Below are 14738 nucleotides of genomic sequence, written 5' to 3' on the forward strand. Positions count from 1 at the left end.
GCTCCCACTTCCTCCCCTGGCGCCAGAAGGAAGATCACCTCTCCCCCTTCCCCCCCTGCAATCTTCTGGGACATGTCACAGGTCCCAGAAGATTGCCAAGCCATTTGCGGTGCATGCCAAGCTGTGAAGCTACAGCCGGGGCCGACAAAGTGTGAATGGCAGCACCGCGGAGGGCAGGGGGAGAGAGGCGAGACTTCATGCGCCCGCATCACTGGACCGTAGGACAGGTGAGGTCTGATTATTGAAAGTCAGCAACTACACTTTTTGTAACTGCTGACTTTTAAATGGGTGCAACTCCACTTTAATATTTATTTTTATAACATTTAGGCCGTGTTCACACTAGTGCGAATTGGATGCAGATTCTCCGCATCCAATTCGCAATAGCAGGAGATTGTGACTGGATCTCTATGGAGCCAGTTCACATATCTCCGCAGCAGCTCCAATGCAATTTGCACAGGAACACTGTGCATCTTTTGGTCTGTTTCAGGTCCGAATTCAGACCAAAATTCAGGCTGAAACAGTGAACGAGGACGCACCGGATTCCTGCTGTGAGCCACTGCATGCTCATATGTGAACCCAGCCTTAAGTGTCATTTTGTGAAATAATTTATGAGGGCGGAATTAGGAGCAGGGCAGGGTAGGGGTTGGGTGGGGCAACTGGTGGCGAGTAACCCTTGAGGCCTGGCTAGTAGCTCAGGACTTGAAATTTTGAGCCCTGATATAACATTCAGATATGACTTTGCAAGCAACTTTTGGGAGTTAACATTGAAGTCTAGGGCCCTCAAGTTGCATGAAATTTAGACCAAAGTAGTGCATGAACTCCTTTCAAGTCACTGCATTTATGAAAGCATGGTGAACGACTTGTCATGCAACTTTGATGTCCAAAGTTGCATTACAGGTGGCACAAGCGTGAATGGAGCCTAAATCTATACTCATATTTTTGCATCTTATTCTATTAATTATAATCTCAACTTTTTTTTTTATGACATACCAATTAAATCTTGATGTTAACTGGGCCACTTTTGTGCCCCAATGGGAGATGTAGTGCATGTCCAGCGGATCCCCCTATATGGAGATCAGCATAAAATATGATTAAATATCATATATCATATCTTGCACCCATGCGGGTATAATCCCTCTGAGAACTTCTCTCTTGAAATTATTTCAAGATGTGTGTTCTTTATTTTTCCATCACATTGATTGTTTACAATCCTTGTCACAACTGTGTAAAATTATGAAAGTTAATATATAGTATGTAGTAAAGTTAATATATATAGTACGCCAATTTATACTCCCCTATGAATTTTTAGGAGTCGTGTTCCCTACGCTTCCCCCCCCCCCATGTGCTCCGTGGGGGGGCATACCACTCGTGACCAAGCTCCTCGGACCGCCCTGCTGCTTGGTGGCGAGGAAGGGGGCCAATTTGGGATTCTCTTGGGGGGGAATATTTCACTCTATTCTTTTACTCTTTAAACAAAGTCTCTGGATAATGCAAGCTAACTGAATGGAAGGGGTAAATATACTGTGATTATTAGGTTGATTGGATGTTATGAAATGTGCCTATATATCATGAAATATTGTAATTTGTACCTTTGATGTCTTTATAGAAATGCAAGAACCCCCTGAAGAAGGCTAGAATTTCTAAGGCTGAAATGCATTGGGGCTTTTCTTTACATTGGATGGTATAATCTACTACTCTAGGGTAACAGCCACTGCTATATACTAAGTATCCCATTACAAAATTAATTGTCCTTTGTTTCCAATTCTAAATGATCTCGCATTGTATACACCAGAGCTTATATTTTAACTTTTGTATGCAACCATTGTCCAACTTTTTTGTTAATAAAACCAGTGATCTTTTACAAAAAAATATTTTGAATCATTTTTGCTGCTAAAAAACCCCATGGGGAAATTTCCATTTCTTCTAAATCTATACCAGTGCCTGTACTCTACATACTGTTCAATAAGAAGACTCATGACAGTTGTATGAACAAAGTTATAAAATGAGTATACAACATAGTGAAACTAAAATCAGAGTTGGGCACAGATAAGGCTTTTATGACTAATAATGTGGACATCTTGAAGGGTTGACTTTTAATAGTTTAAAATGGAGTGCAGGTTCACTTTAAAAGATAAATCTACAATCCCACCTTCCCCAGCCATCACCTTTTACAACATACTGGTATCCAGTACTACGTATGCACTTTCAAGAAGAATTGTCACCAGAGGGTGAAAATCCTCCTAGAATCCCCTGTGCACATAGCACACAGTTCTGTTAAGATACAAACAACTTTATTGTTGTGTCAATGCTGTGCTGTAGCTCCACCCCAGACTGCAGCCCAATTTGTGGGCATTCCTATAGGGGAGCTAGAGTACAACACTGAGACCCTGTGCCTTCTTTGAGCTGACTGATCTTTTACTATTATGAATGAGCAGTCAGCACTGTGGGGCTATGTGATAAATCTGCTAGCAAACCTACATGGCACCAGCAGATCCATCACACAGATCTAGCCCAGACAGCGCTAACTACTCATTTACAACAGTAAAAGTCAGTGGTGGGGCTGTGTGAGCCATCTGCCGACACAGGGAATATTTACTATCAGCTGATAGATTTACCACACAGCTCTGCAATACTGACTGATCTGTTGTGTTTGTGAATGAACAGCATGTTGTGATTGGAGCCGACGCCACCCCCTGTCTCCAGAGTGCCTCTACTGCCAGAGACCAGCACTGTCAACCAGCCCTCATCATAAAAATTGTCTCCTTGATAGTAGCGTGGTTGGAAAGCTGGGGAGTGGTGGTGATTGGGGAGGCGAATTGTCTGACCACGCATTTCAGCAACCACAAGATGGATTCGAACATGACCAAGTTCTACAGGGTGGATTTAATAACATGTTTAAAAATGAAGTTTTACTACTTCTTTAGGAAACAAACTCTAACTTGCCTACATATTTCATAAAATGATCAATGGCCGCTCCATACACAGTCCTGGACTAGCAAAAATCTAATATTTCCAATGCAAATATCTGATTATTGTGCTTAGATGAACCTTTTGTCAGCATGTGGAAGCAGCATAGCTTTGCTAACCCTTTCCTGCCCAACCTTTAATGGAAAGGATAGACGATCTCTAGATGGGAAGGATCGGCAATGATGTGACAATTGTGATCAGCCGTCACAGTGGTCACGTGATCGGAAGTCAGCCTCGACGGCTGTGTGCTGCACACTCAGCACAGGAACTTCAGCTGCCCAGGGATGAGTGTGTTAAAGTTCACCCTTTTGCCACAGCAGTGCAGCAGGTTAGGATTAACCATATATGGCAATTTGTCTACAAAGCAAATGAAATATTGATAAATATTACATATAGATTTTATTTAATATTGTATTTATAACACACAAATACAATTATAACAGTATTGTTTTCTCTTCCTTCCATCCCAGGCATCATTACAGAGAACGTCGATGACAAGTGTGATCAGGCCAGTTTTTTCTACCGTCAATTATAAAAAAAATAAAAAATAAAAAAAACAAGACGGTGGAGGTTTAATGATAATAAAAAAATATTACCAGTTTAATTGTCTTTTTTTAATCTAACTGGGGCCCTTGCTTAAGTTGCAGAGCAGGACTGGGAGCTGAAACCAGAAGTCGCTCTGAGGCGTCATTTGAAGGAGAAATCTGGTACCAATTGTCTATACCTAAAGTGGTAGTAAATCCAGATAAAAAAAAATAAAAAATTTCCAGGCCCCTGCAAGGTAATTGCATACTAGCCCATTATGAAGGACTTAATTGTAAAACAGGGCTTCCATCCTTACCCTGTCTTCCTTATGGGTTCACAGGGCTCTGGCCGTTTGAATGGGAGCCAAGATCATGGCACAGCGCTCTGAAAGGATGGCATACTGAGTATGCCGTCCCTTCAGAGCGCACTGTACCGCTGCTCAATGGCTGCAAAACGTGAATATATCCTTATTGGTGCATGTTTAGGAGCTCCTCATTTTACCTACAAGTAGGCTCCACTATAAACTGACCAGTAAGTAAAAAGTTGCAAAGCGCAGTTTACTACTGCTTTAAATCTGCAGGGAGCTATAAACAACTGTGGGACAAGAGTCTTGCAACTGTTCACAACAGGGTTGCAATGAGCAAGGACCCCTCTAGGTTACTATATGGAAGGATATCATTCAAATAGGTTTCCAATTAAGCTGGTATTTAAACTAGGAGGAACCTGTCTGAATAAATATGTGGAAGCTGCCACTGCCAAAACATATCCGTAGATGCAAGCTCCAGGTCTATCCTTATTCTTGCTTCACTACTTAACATATATCTTTCCTTTGGTTAAATGCTATAAAATTGAAATGAAATGAATGGAAAGCAGACACCCTCTGGGGTCTATATATAACCTTCAAGCTCTACTCCTAAAACCCAAGCTGTTCCTATATGCAAATACCACCTTGGAATCAAGGGTTGGCCTGTCCCCTCCTAGGCAAAGCATGGTCAGGCTTGCTGCATGCTTGTTCTTGCCAGTGGTTTTACTAAATGGTGAACCTGAGAAGACAGCCCTGAAGCATGCGCCTTCAATAGCAGCTCCCCTACTTGTTTCCTGACAGGTCTCTTTTAAAACGCACGATAAAAAAAAAAAAAAAAAACCTTAAAAAAAAAGGGAAAAAAAGAAAAGAAAAGCAAAGCAACATTTTCCTGTTCATCAAACAAGATAAGACAGACACAAAACATATATATATATGGCAGACATGTACATAGAAATACGGTTTCCAGCCATAGTGATGTATAGAGCAGGACAGAGCACAGAAGGCCAATGTGTCCTGTACAGCCTCAGAATCAAAATTATGGCAACTGAATATGGCTGCAGAGGAGAACGTCAGCTCTGTCAAGCAGCAAAGCGTTATGGGACGTGGATAATACGCAGCACATAAGCACTGGAGGCATGAAGTGGGCAACTGTCTGCCACGGATGGACTGGGGCTCAGGACCTGTTCTTTAGTCTTAATACGCAAGCTCAGATTCTTCTCAGGAGAGGCGAGGACTTCAGTGGTCAGATTTTTGGCTGTACCGCCGACGTAAAGAAAAAGTCTTCAAACACTTCAAACTGGTTTTCTCCATAAAAGGCGCGTGCCACTGGTTAGGGCAACCCTTAGTTCCCAGCTTCTGATAAATTAAAAAAAGAAAAGTGACTTCACTACCAGCAAGTCCTCTCCGAGTAATCTCACTCCAGGTCACACCATCGGGCCTCAATGCCGCCTACGCCTGGTCTACTAATGTCACTTGAAAAGGACTCACCGGCAGCGCTGACTCTTCAGTATTTTCATGGAATGGAGGTAACAGGCTATGAAAGAAGCAGGGATGGGAGATTATTGAATATTACGGGTGCGTTGAGAGCCGTATCAGGAGCCAGGCCGTCATGGGGGCTTCTAAACACAGATATACATATATAGAAAGAGAGGAGACTGTTGGGATAGCCTTCATGTAGATTAAGTGCAATATTTCAGGGAAACGTGCAGTCTAGTCCGGGGGGGGGGGGAGGGGCATGACGAAAAGTGCATCGCCGTCTGAACAGTAGATTCACAGGAATATTTCTGGGGGAAAAAAAAAATATAGGAAATCATCATCAGCAGGAAAAAAGGGAATACAATAAAATAATGGATCTACTGTGTGCAACACCTCCATGTATCCCCAGATAAAACATTTAAGTCTACCCATCAAATATAAAAACAGATCAGACTTCTAGCTCCTAAAGCCCCAGTAGCCAAAAAATAAAAGAAATGTTACTAAACCCTGGCCCCAGCATTTACTATATCTGGTCTCCCACAGTACACAGAACATATAAATGCAATTATTTTAGTAAATATAAACTGCTAAATACCTTCTGGTCAGCAGTATATAACAGTCTTATGACTTCTATAAGTGTCTGGTTAAAGCTTGTAGGAGTTCATTCTACTCTGACTGTCCTATGAGGCTGCAGGAACCCTGACCCTCTAGACAGTGCCCTGTGCTGATCACATCCACTCTCCCAAAAAAAAAAAAAAAAAAAAAAAAAAAAACTCTCTAGCAATACACACCAAACTAAGCATGTGCAGAGTGCCCCCCAAGGCTCTATTCTATCTGGAGATGGTTTGGGGACTGTGGGAGGTGGTCTGAGCTCAGCAATGCCGCAACAGAGGAGATAGTGGACCACACATGTGCGGGGGTTTGAAAGCTCATTCCTGTGAGAAGTAACAGCTGGGAGCGTCTTAGCAATGTCCTAGCAACAAAGCGGGACAGAATAATGCCATTTCTGGGAGGTATGTAAATGGGGCATCATCCAACTTTAGCCAGAGCCGCTCGGTTTGTTTTTTTATCTATAGGCACTCCTCAACTGCATGTTTTTTCATAACTTGTTTCATTTATAAACAATAAAAAAGTGAAGCAAAAAAAAAAAAGAAAAAAAAAAAAAAGAAGGTTAAAACCTGAAAAATTTAGAATAACACTGAACAAACTTGCCTGGTCCCCCTAGTGGGACTGTGTGCCCAGAAGGTCAACCCTCCTATACTGAAGGGGTTAAAGTTTACCTCTCTTGCTGCTTAACAGTTGCACTGCTGTCTGTTTTGCAGCTGCGTCCCATGCATGTGCTTTGCGTGCCGTGGCGAGGCTTCTCCATACTGGATCCCAGATCCCATCCTCTCTGGATCAAGCTCTCCTGAAAAATAAGAGATGTGAAAGGACTGAATACTTTTTAAACTGTTTGTAACTCTACAAAAAAAAAAATTCAGTTCCTTTAAAGCATGAACAATAGCATAGTGCTGTTGCAGTATAATTTGTAGCTTTCTATGTTCTAAAATACCTGGTTGATCCTGCTTGTTCCTGTGTTACCCTATGTGAACTGACCACGGTAATCATGGCTGCTGATCCCGGATTCCGCAGTGAGTTTACGTCTCTTCCTCTCCCTACCTGCCTGTCAGCTCAGTCTGTGTTGCGAGAGCTTATTTCCTTTCCCATCCCCTCGCCTCCTGCCATTATTCCCGCTGCAATACATAACCCCAGTACTTTTATTCTCCGTTTTCTGAAGATCTAAAAGGATTGTCAATTTTTAAAAAATTATAAATCATAAAATACCTCCCTGCACAGCACTACTCCATGGTCATGTGACCTCTCTCTGCTGATCGGGGAAGGAGAGCAGAGGAGGATCATGTGACAGAGCGGCGCTGTGAGAAAAGGTTTTTAGGATTATAATTACATTTTTTTTTTTAAAAAGACAGTACTTTAGATCTTCATAAAAAAAACAGAGAATACAAGTAAAGGGGTCATGTGACTTAACTACTTACGTTTCAGATGTAAAAGTTCTGTGCCGAGCGGCTTCGCCTTTGTATACCACCCACACAGGGTCACTCACTTGGCACTGCCACCATTCACAGAATACCTTGTATTTATTGAATATAAGGCCTTCTCCGATAGGACAAGCGGTGATGTCAATCTTCACCTCATCCAATCAGAGAATGAATGCCCTGTTATTGTCAGCTTCCCCAGTGGCCCCTCAGATATGAGATACTTACTGTACATGGGACTAAGCTGAAGTAGGCAAAAAACATCATATCCGGTGTTCAGCTTTAATGTTTATAAAACGTAATTTCAGCATTTATTGTGCAATATAACAGGTGCACGGGGGGAAGCCATTTTTCCCTTCATAGGCAGACTCAAGTCAACTGAGCACCCCCTCCTGAGGATAATCTAAAAATCTTTAGTTTTAATAAAATAAAATTATGGCAAAGTAAAAAAAAATAATAATTAAAATGCGAGTCATGGCAGAAATTAAAAATTGTATTTGTTTAGCTATGCATATAAAAAGAGATCAGGCAGATAGAAATACTTGTTTTAATGAGTTTTCATTTTTTTAAAACTCGTCATTATATTGATCTTGTAATTTTAACATTTGGATTTTCCATCACTTTTTGTCACGGTGATAATGGTAACCTGGACAAATACAAAGTGTGACTGTCCCCAGCAGGGACACGGACAGCAAACAAAAGCTCTTATATACCAAAAACAAAAAAAAAATATGTTTTGGTCCCACATAAACTTTAACCACTTGAACTCTGGAAACTTTACCCCTTCACGATCAGGCCATTTTTTGCTATATGGCATTGCGTTTCTTTAACTTACAATTGCGCGGTCATGCAGCATTGTACATAAATAATTTTTTTTCCCACAAATAGAGCTCTCTTTTGGTCGCATTTGATCACCGCTGTTTTTTTTTTTTGTGGCTCTAGAAACCCGGCCCACGGACATTTTAAACCCTTCTGGCTGTATGCTTTCTTGGGATAACAACCGATTCAGCCAAGAAGCTGGGGGCGGCTGTGTAATATGCAGGGGGGGGGGCTGTGTAATGTAAAGGGGTTCAGAGGTACGGGGTCTATGTAATGTAAAGGCGTCCAGAGGTGCGAGGTTTTGTAATGTAAAGGGTTCCGGAGGTGCGGGGCTGTCTAATGTAAAGGCGTCCAGAGGTGCGGGGCTTTGTAATGTAAAGGGTTCCAGAGGTGCAGGCTGTGTAATGTAAAGGGGTCCAGATTGTCATCTTAATTTATTAACAGGTGAATGTGGCCCTCAATGCATTCACATACACTGAATCTGGCCCTTACGTGGAAAAGGTTGTTGACCCCTGATTTAGGCCAAACCAATCACAATAAATGTATAGTGATAGGTTTGTGCAAAAGCTATAGTGTCTACAAACTATGGGATATAGACTGGAATATTTTTTTTTATACTAGTATGGCGGTGATCAGCGACATACAGCTAGACTACGATATTGTGGACAGACTGACACTAACTGAAACTTTTGACATTTTGTGGGAACCAGTGCTAAAATATACACCATCATTGTACCAATGGCTGGCTGGGAAGGGGGTTAAATATCTGGGGTGATCAAGGGTTAACCACTTGACAACAGGGCACTTAAACCCCCCTCGTGACCAAACCAATTTTCAGCGCTCTCACACTTTGAATGACAATTACTCATGCAACACTCTACCCAAATTTAATTTTTGTCTTTTTCATACACATAGAGCTTTCTTTTGGTGGTATTTGATCACCTCTGGGTTTTTTATTTTTTTGCGCTATGAAAAAAAGACCGAAAATTTTGAAAAAAATAAAAAAACAAAAAAATAAAAAAAACACACCTTTCTTTGTTTCTGTGATAAAACTTTGCAAATTATACATTTTTCTTCATAAATTATGGCTACAATTTATACTACTACATGTCTTTGGTAAAAATAAGCCAAATTAGTGGATATTATTTGGTCTTTGTGAAAGTTAGAGAGTCTACACGCAGTGGTGCAATTCATAAAAAATTGATCACACCCGATGTACTGAGGCCTCATCATTGCGACCCGAACAAGCCAGGAAAGTACAAAATACCCCCCAAATGACCCCTTTTTGGAAAGTAGACATTCCAAGGCATTTAGTAAGAGGCATGGTGAGGTTTTTGATGTTGTAATTTTTCCCCACAATTCTTTGTAAAATGAAGATTCTCTCTCTCCCCCCCCCATAAAATTGTCATTGTAATAGGTTATTTCTCTCACATGGCATGTGTATATCACAAATAATGGCCAAAAATAAAATTCTGCTACTCCTCTTGAGTGTATTACGATATTTAGGACGTTTCCACAGCCTAGACACACGGAGAGGCCCAACATGCAGGGAGCACCATCACGTGTTCTAGGAGCATAAATTACACATCTAACTTGTTGACTACCTATTACACTTTTAAAGGCCCTGGAGCACCAGGACAATGACATGCGACACTGACATGGCACTGATGACAGATGGCACTAATACATGCCACTAATACGTGGCACTGATGACACATGGCATGTGACACTGACAGGTGGCACTAATGACAAGTGACACTGATGACAGATGGCACTATGTGGCCCTGATGACAGATGGCACTTATACGTGACACTGGGGACAGATGGCACAACAGGTGGCACTGGCACTGACAGTGGGGACATGTGGGCACTTCATTTGCCGTCTTTTTTGTTTTGTTTTTACTCATGCTACAGCGTTAGTCTCTCCCTCCTCACACACGGCCAGCACAGAATTTCCCCAATGCGCGCTCGCGGGAGCGTGCATCGCGCGGAAGTAAAACGGGAGGACGTCCAGGGATATCCTCCCGGCAATTGGCGCCCGCGCTGCAGCCGTCTTTCGGCTATAGCATGGATGCCTAGTGGTTAACGGTGTGCCTAGCCAGAGTTTTTGCATTTACAATGTGGTGCTTTAACTAAGAGTGGCTAGTGGCTGTGCTGAAGAGCCGGTTTTGTCTGTGCTGCAACCCACCCTTTCATACAGGAAGGATTGACAATCATGTGACCACTGATTGACTCCCAATACCATGACCACTGTGATGGTCAGTCTACCTGGCTACCGATCATTAGTAAGGACTTAGATCTGTCAAAAACAGCTCAGTCTCTATGTTGGGAGTGCACAGTGAGTGTTCTCGGCACAGAAACAGCCACCTTGTGGCAGATATGTGCTATGGCAAAAGAGTGGACTTTAACGCCCACACGCTACAAATATCCGCTACGGGGCGGTTGATGTTACTGTGCTGAGAGCGCATGCGCTGCACACTCCCAGCACAGAGACCGAGCAGTGCGTTGGCGTTAAAGCCCACTCTATTGGCACCGCACAGTAGTGTTACATGTGTGGCAACAGGTCACACAGATGTACCGTTAATCACAGCCCTGCTGTTTGGTAAATGATTAGCTTTAAATCCCAACTCCAGCTTATAATTAAGTGGACTTGGAATTTAAATAGAATTGCATGTACAGCCAGCTCTTACCTGAGTCAATTTTATTTAATATCGTCCGGGCACATTTTAAGAATGCTTCTTCCACGTTCTCTCCAGTCAGAGCACTGGTTTCCAAAAACATCAGCTCTAGAGGGAATAAAGCAATATATGTGTCAGTAAAGTTTATAACGCAATCACTGCTGCATGCTTAAAGTAGAACTAAAGGCTACTAATACTTCGAGGTGCGACTTGCATCCATACAAAATGAATGAGCAAAAAACAAATGAATGTGCAAAAAGTTAGCACTGCAAAGATTCGCATTCAATTTGAACAGGAATGCAATGCGTTTCCTGTCCAAAAAGCATGTGGTTTCCCCCACCGCTCCTGTGTGAATCCAGGCTTGTCAAAGGAATTTCAGCCTGGGTTCACACAAGAGTGGTGCGGGGGAAAACGCATGCAATTTTGACAGGAATCACATTGCATTCCTGTTCAAATCTCGTGCAATTCTTTGCAGTGCGATTTGCGTTCATTCATTTTGTATGGACACAAATTGCACTGCAAAGTATCAGTATTCAGTATCGGCCAGTACTAGACCAAAAGAATTGGTACGTGTCAGTATTGATTTTGTTTACATGCAAATCGCATCGCAAAGTATCGGTAGCATTTTCACCAGAAATCATGAAGATACTCGGTACCAGCAGCGATACGGGTATCGGTGCATCTCTAATAATCAATACTCTTTTGCTAGTTGCTTGGCTGTTATACTGACCCTCTGGTTTCTGCACTTTTTTGGTTGACCAGTTTGTTTCCGGTCAGTGACTAAAACCTCTGAAACCAAGCAACCAGCAACGGCAGCCCTCATGTTTCTCTCAGGTTATCTTTAAAGCGGAGTTCCAGGCAAAAAGATAAATCTGTCTCAAAAAATGTACTTGTTTTTTGGATTTTAATTTTTTTGGTACCTTTTTTGCATTTTTTTCTTTGGGACTTCTGGCCTATGTCACCGCGGCAAGGAACGTCACTTCCACGGGTGCATCTGGCCTTCCTCCTTTCCCCACTGCCTTCCGGGACCTGTGTTTGTGTCCCAGAAGATGACAGGACCAAGCAGAATGCACGCGTGACTCGCGCATGCACAGTAGGAAACTGTCTGCAAAGCCTGAATTCGTCTGCTTCACTGTCTGTGTTCTATGGAGAAAAGGCCCCACCACTGCCGGGTTTGCTCATCTGACAGAACACCTGCAGTCAGAAGAAGGCAGGGGACATCTTACTACACCCACTAATGTCTTGAACTTCACAGTCATTTTAGCAATAAAGTGAGCGTATAGAAATATAGTATATTGACATCTCTCATGTTGTTTTGATGTTACATTTTGAATGAATGAATGAATGAATGAATGAATGAAATACTTGTATAGCGCACAATGCGAACTGAATCGCCTCTAGACGCTGAAAGAAGCTGGACACCAGCAGTAGGAAGGTGGTGGAGGCCATGTTGGTACACCTCGCACTGCTCAGCGCTAAACCTTTTAGGTTTTTAAAATTAAATATTCAAACAGCATCACAGATGTCAATAAACTATATTTATTTATATACGCTCACATCTGTGATGTTGTTTGAATGTTTAATTTTGAAAACCTAAAAGGTTTAGCGATGAGCAGTGAGGGGTGTACCAACATGGCCTCCACCGCCTTCCCACTGCTGGTGTCCAGCTTCTTTCAAAATGTAACATGAAAACAGCATCACAGATGTCAATATACTATATTTCTATACGCTCCCTTTATTGCTAAAAGAGTTCGATGAGCAAAGCGTAGTAGCGGTGGAACGCATGTGCAGGTGACGGAATGTCACTTCCGTTACCTAATCTGACAGGTCGCCGATTCTGACAGAACACTAGAGCCTGCACCCGCAGTTGATGGGTGGATTGGTTTGGGGTGCCGACATCTGGACAGGTAAGAGTCCTTATATTAAAAGTCAGCAGCTACCGTATATTTGTAGCTGCTGCCTTTTATTTTTATTTTTTCCCCAGGCTGGAACTCTGCTTTAAGAACTTGTATTGATGGCATCGATTTTATATCAGTTTGAGACACTTCGAGCCTTCAGCATCAATGATAGGTAATTTGACTTGTGGTTGACCATTCAAATGTAAAACCGGTTTATAGGCAACAAAAGATCCACAGCTCAAAGACACTGACTGGGAAAAATCCTAGATAACACAAAACGTCAGATCGCTTAACAAAAATTATACATATTACATCGGGCATACTTATAGTGATTGTAAAGTCTCATTTTTTCTTATAAAAATAACAAACATGTGACACTTACCTGCTGTATTGCAGTGGTTATGCACAGAGCAGCCCGGATCCCCTTCTCTGGTCCCTCTTCTGTGATCCTGGCCCCTCCCTCCTGTCCAGTGCCCCCACAGCAAGCCGTTTGCTATGGGGGCACCCGAGCCGAGTCACAGCTGCCTGTGTCCATTCAGACACGGAGCCCCCGACTTGGCCCTGCCCCCTCTCTCTCCTGATTGGCTAGCTGACTTTGACAGCAGCCAATTGCGCCGCTATGTCTCAGCCAGGAGGGAGAATCTCAAGACAGCCGAGATGCTCGTGGACATCGCTGGACAGAGAGGGACCTCGGGTAAGTATTAGGGGGGCTGCTGTACACAGAAGGCTTTTTATCTTAATGCATTAAGATGTAAAGGCAGAAGGTTTTTTTTTAACACGAACACCTTAGATAATTGCCCGTTATCAACCCACTTGTAGACCAATGTGCCCGTTGTGTGCTTCCGCACCTGACTATCATTTGTTATCGACTTCCCCGATTATACAAACATTTTGGCTTCAGGTGATCCATTTTCTGCATGACGAAATGGGTTTGCCAATTGTCCTAGACCCCAAGCTATGTTTACTTGGCCTTCTTTTGGATCAAGATATTGATAAGTTCCTTGCTACCTTTTTGCTTGAAACGCTTTTCCTGGCTAGGAAAACAGTGGCTCGGAACTGGATGCAGGCAATGCTTCTCACAGTCCAGTGTTGGAAAATGGAGATAAAGGACACCCACCCTTACATAAAAAGTGATTTACACACAGAGGATTGTCCACTCAAGTATACCAAGATATGGGACAGGTGGCTATCCGATGGTGAAACCTGCACCTAATTGATGGTTTATCATTATATACCATGTAATCAGTACTTAACTACAGTTATACAATTGGTATGTTTTTCATATTTCATAATCATATGTGACCTCCACTATAATATACAGTATCTCACAAAAGTGAGTACACCCCTCGCATTTTTGTAAATATTTTATTCTATCTTTTCATGTGACAGCACTGAAGAAATGACACTTTGCTACAATGTAAAGTAGTGAGTGTACAGCTTGTATAACACCGTGTAAATTTGCTGTCCCCTCAAAATAACTCAACACACAGCCATTAATGTCCAAATAGCTGGCAACAAAAGCGAGTACACCCCTAAATGAAAATGTGCATATTGGGCGCAAAGTGTCAATATTTTGTGTGGCCACCATTATTTTCCAGCACTGCCTTAACCCTCTTGGGCATGGAGTTCACCAGAGCTTTACAGGTTGCCACTGGAGTCCTCTTCCACTCCTCCATGATGACATCACAGAGCTGGTGGATGTTAGAGACCTTGCGCTCCTCCACCTTCCGTTTGAGGATGTCCCACAGATGCTCAATAGGGTTTAGGTCTGGAGACATGCTTGGCCAGTCCGTCACCTTTACCCTCAGCTTCTTTAGCAAGGCAGTGATCATCTTGGAGGTGTGTTTGGGGTCGTTATGTTGGAATACTGCCCTGTGGCCCAGTCTCCAAAGGGAGGGGATCATGCTCTGCTTCAGTAGGTCACAGTACATGTTGGCATTCATGGTTCCCTCAATGATCTGTAGCTCCCCAGTGCCGGCAGCACTCATGTAGCCCCAGACCATGACACTCCCATGCTTGGCTGTAGGCAAGACACACT

The 14738-nt window shown here is 42.6% G+C and overlaps 1 protein-coding gene across 1 annotated transcript in view; it reads right to left on the minus strand.

Moving 5' to 3' along the window:
* Positions 1-3347: 3347 nt before the first annotated feature.
* RAB4B (RAB4B, member RAS oncogene family) overlaps positions 3348-14738 on the minus strand; it is a 54830-nt gene continuing 43439 nt past the window's right edge. Inside the window, exons 6-8 of the mRNA XM_077482174.1 lie at positions 10815-10910; positions 6553-6680; positions 3348-5580 (exon numbers count right to left, since the gene is read on the minus strand). Of these exons, the coding sequence (XP_077338300.1) occupies positions 6565-6680; positions 10815-10910 (212 nt within the window). The 3' untranslated portion in view covers positions 3348-5580; positions 6553-6564. The remainder of the gene's footprint in view (positions 5581-6552; positions 6681-10814; positions 10911-14738) is intronic.

Source organism: Lithobates pipiens, unplaced genomic scaffold, assembly GCF_037356315.1.
Source record: "Lithobates pipiens isolate NorthernLeopardFrog02 unplaced genomic scaffold, aLitPip1_a1.2 Scaffold_1, whole genome shotgun sequence".
In the NCBI taxonomy this organism is placed as follows: Eukaryota; Metazoa; Chordata; class Amphibia; order Anura; family Ranidae; genus Lithobates; species Lithobates pipiens.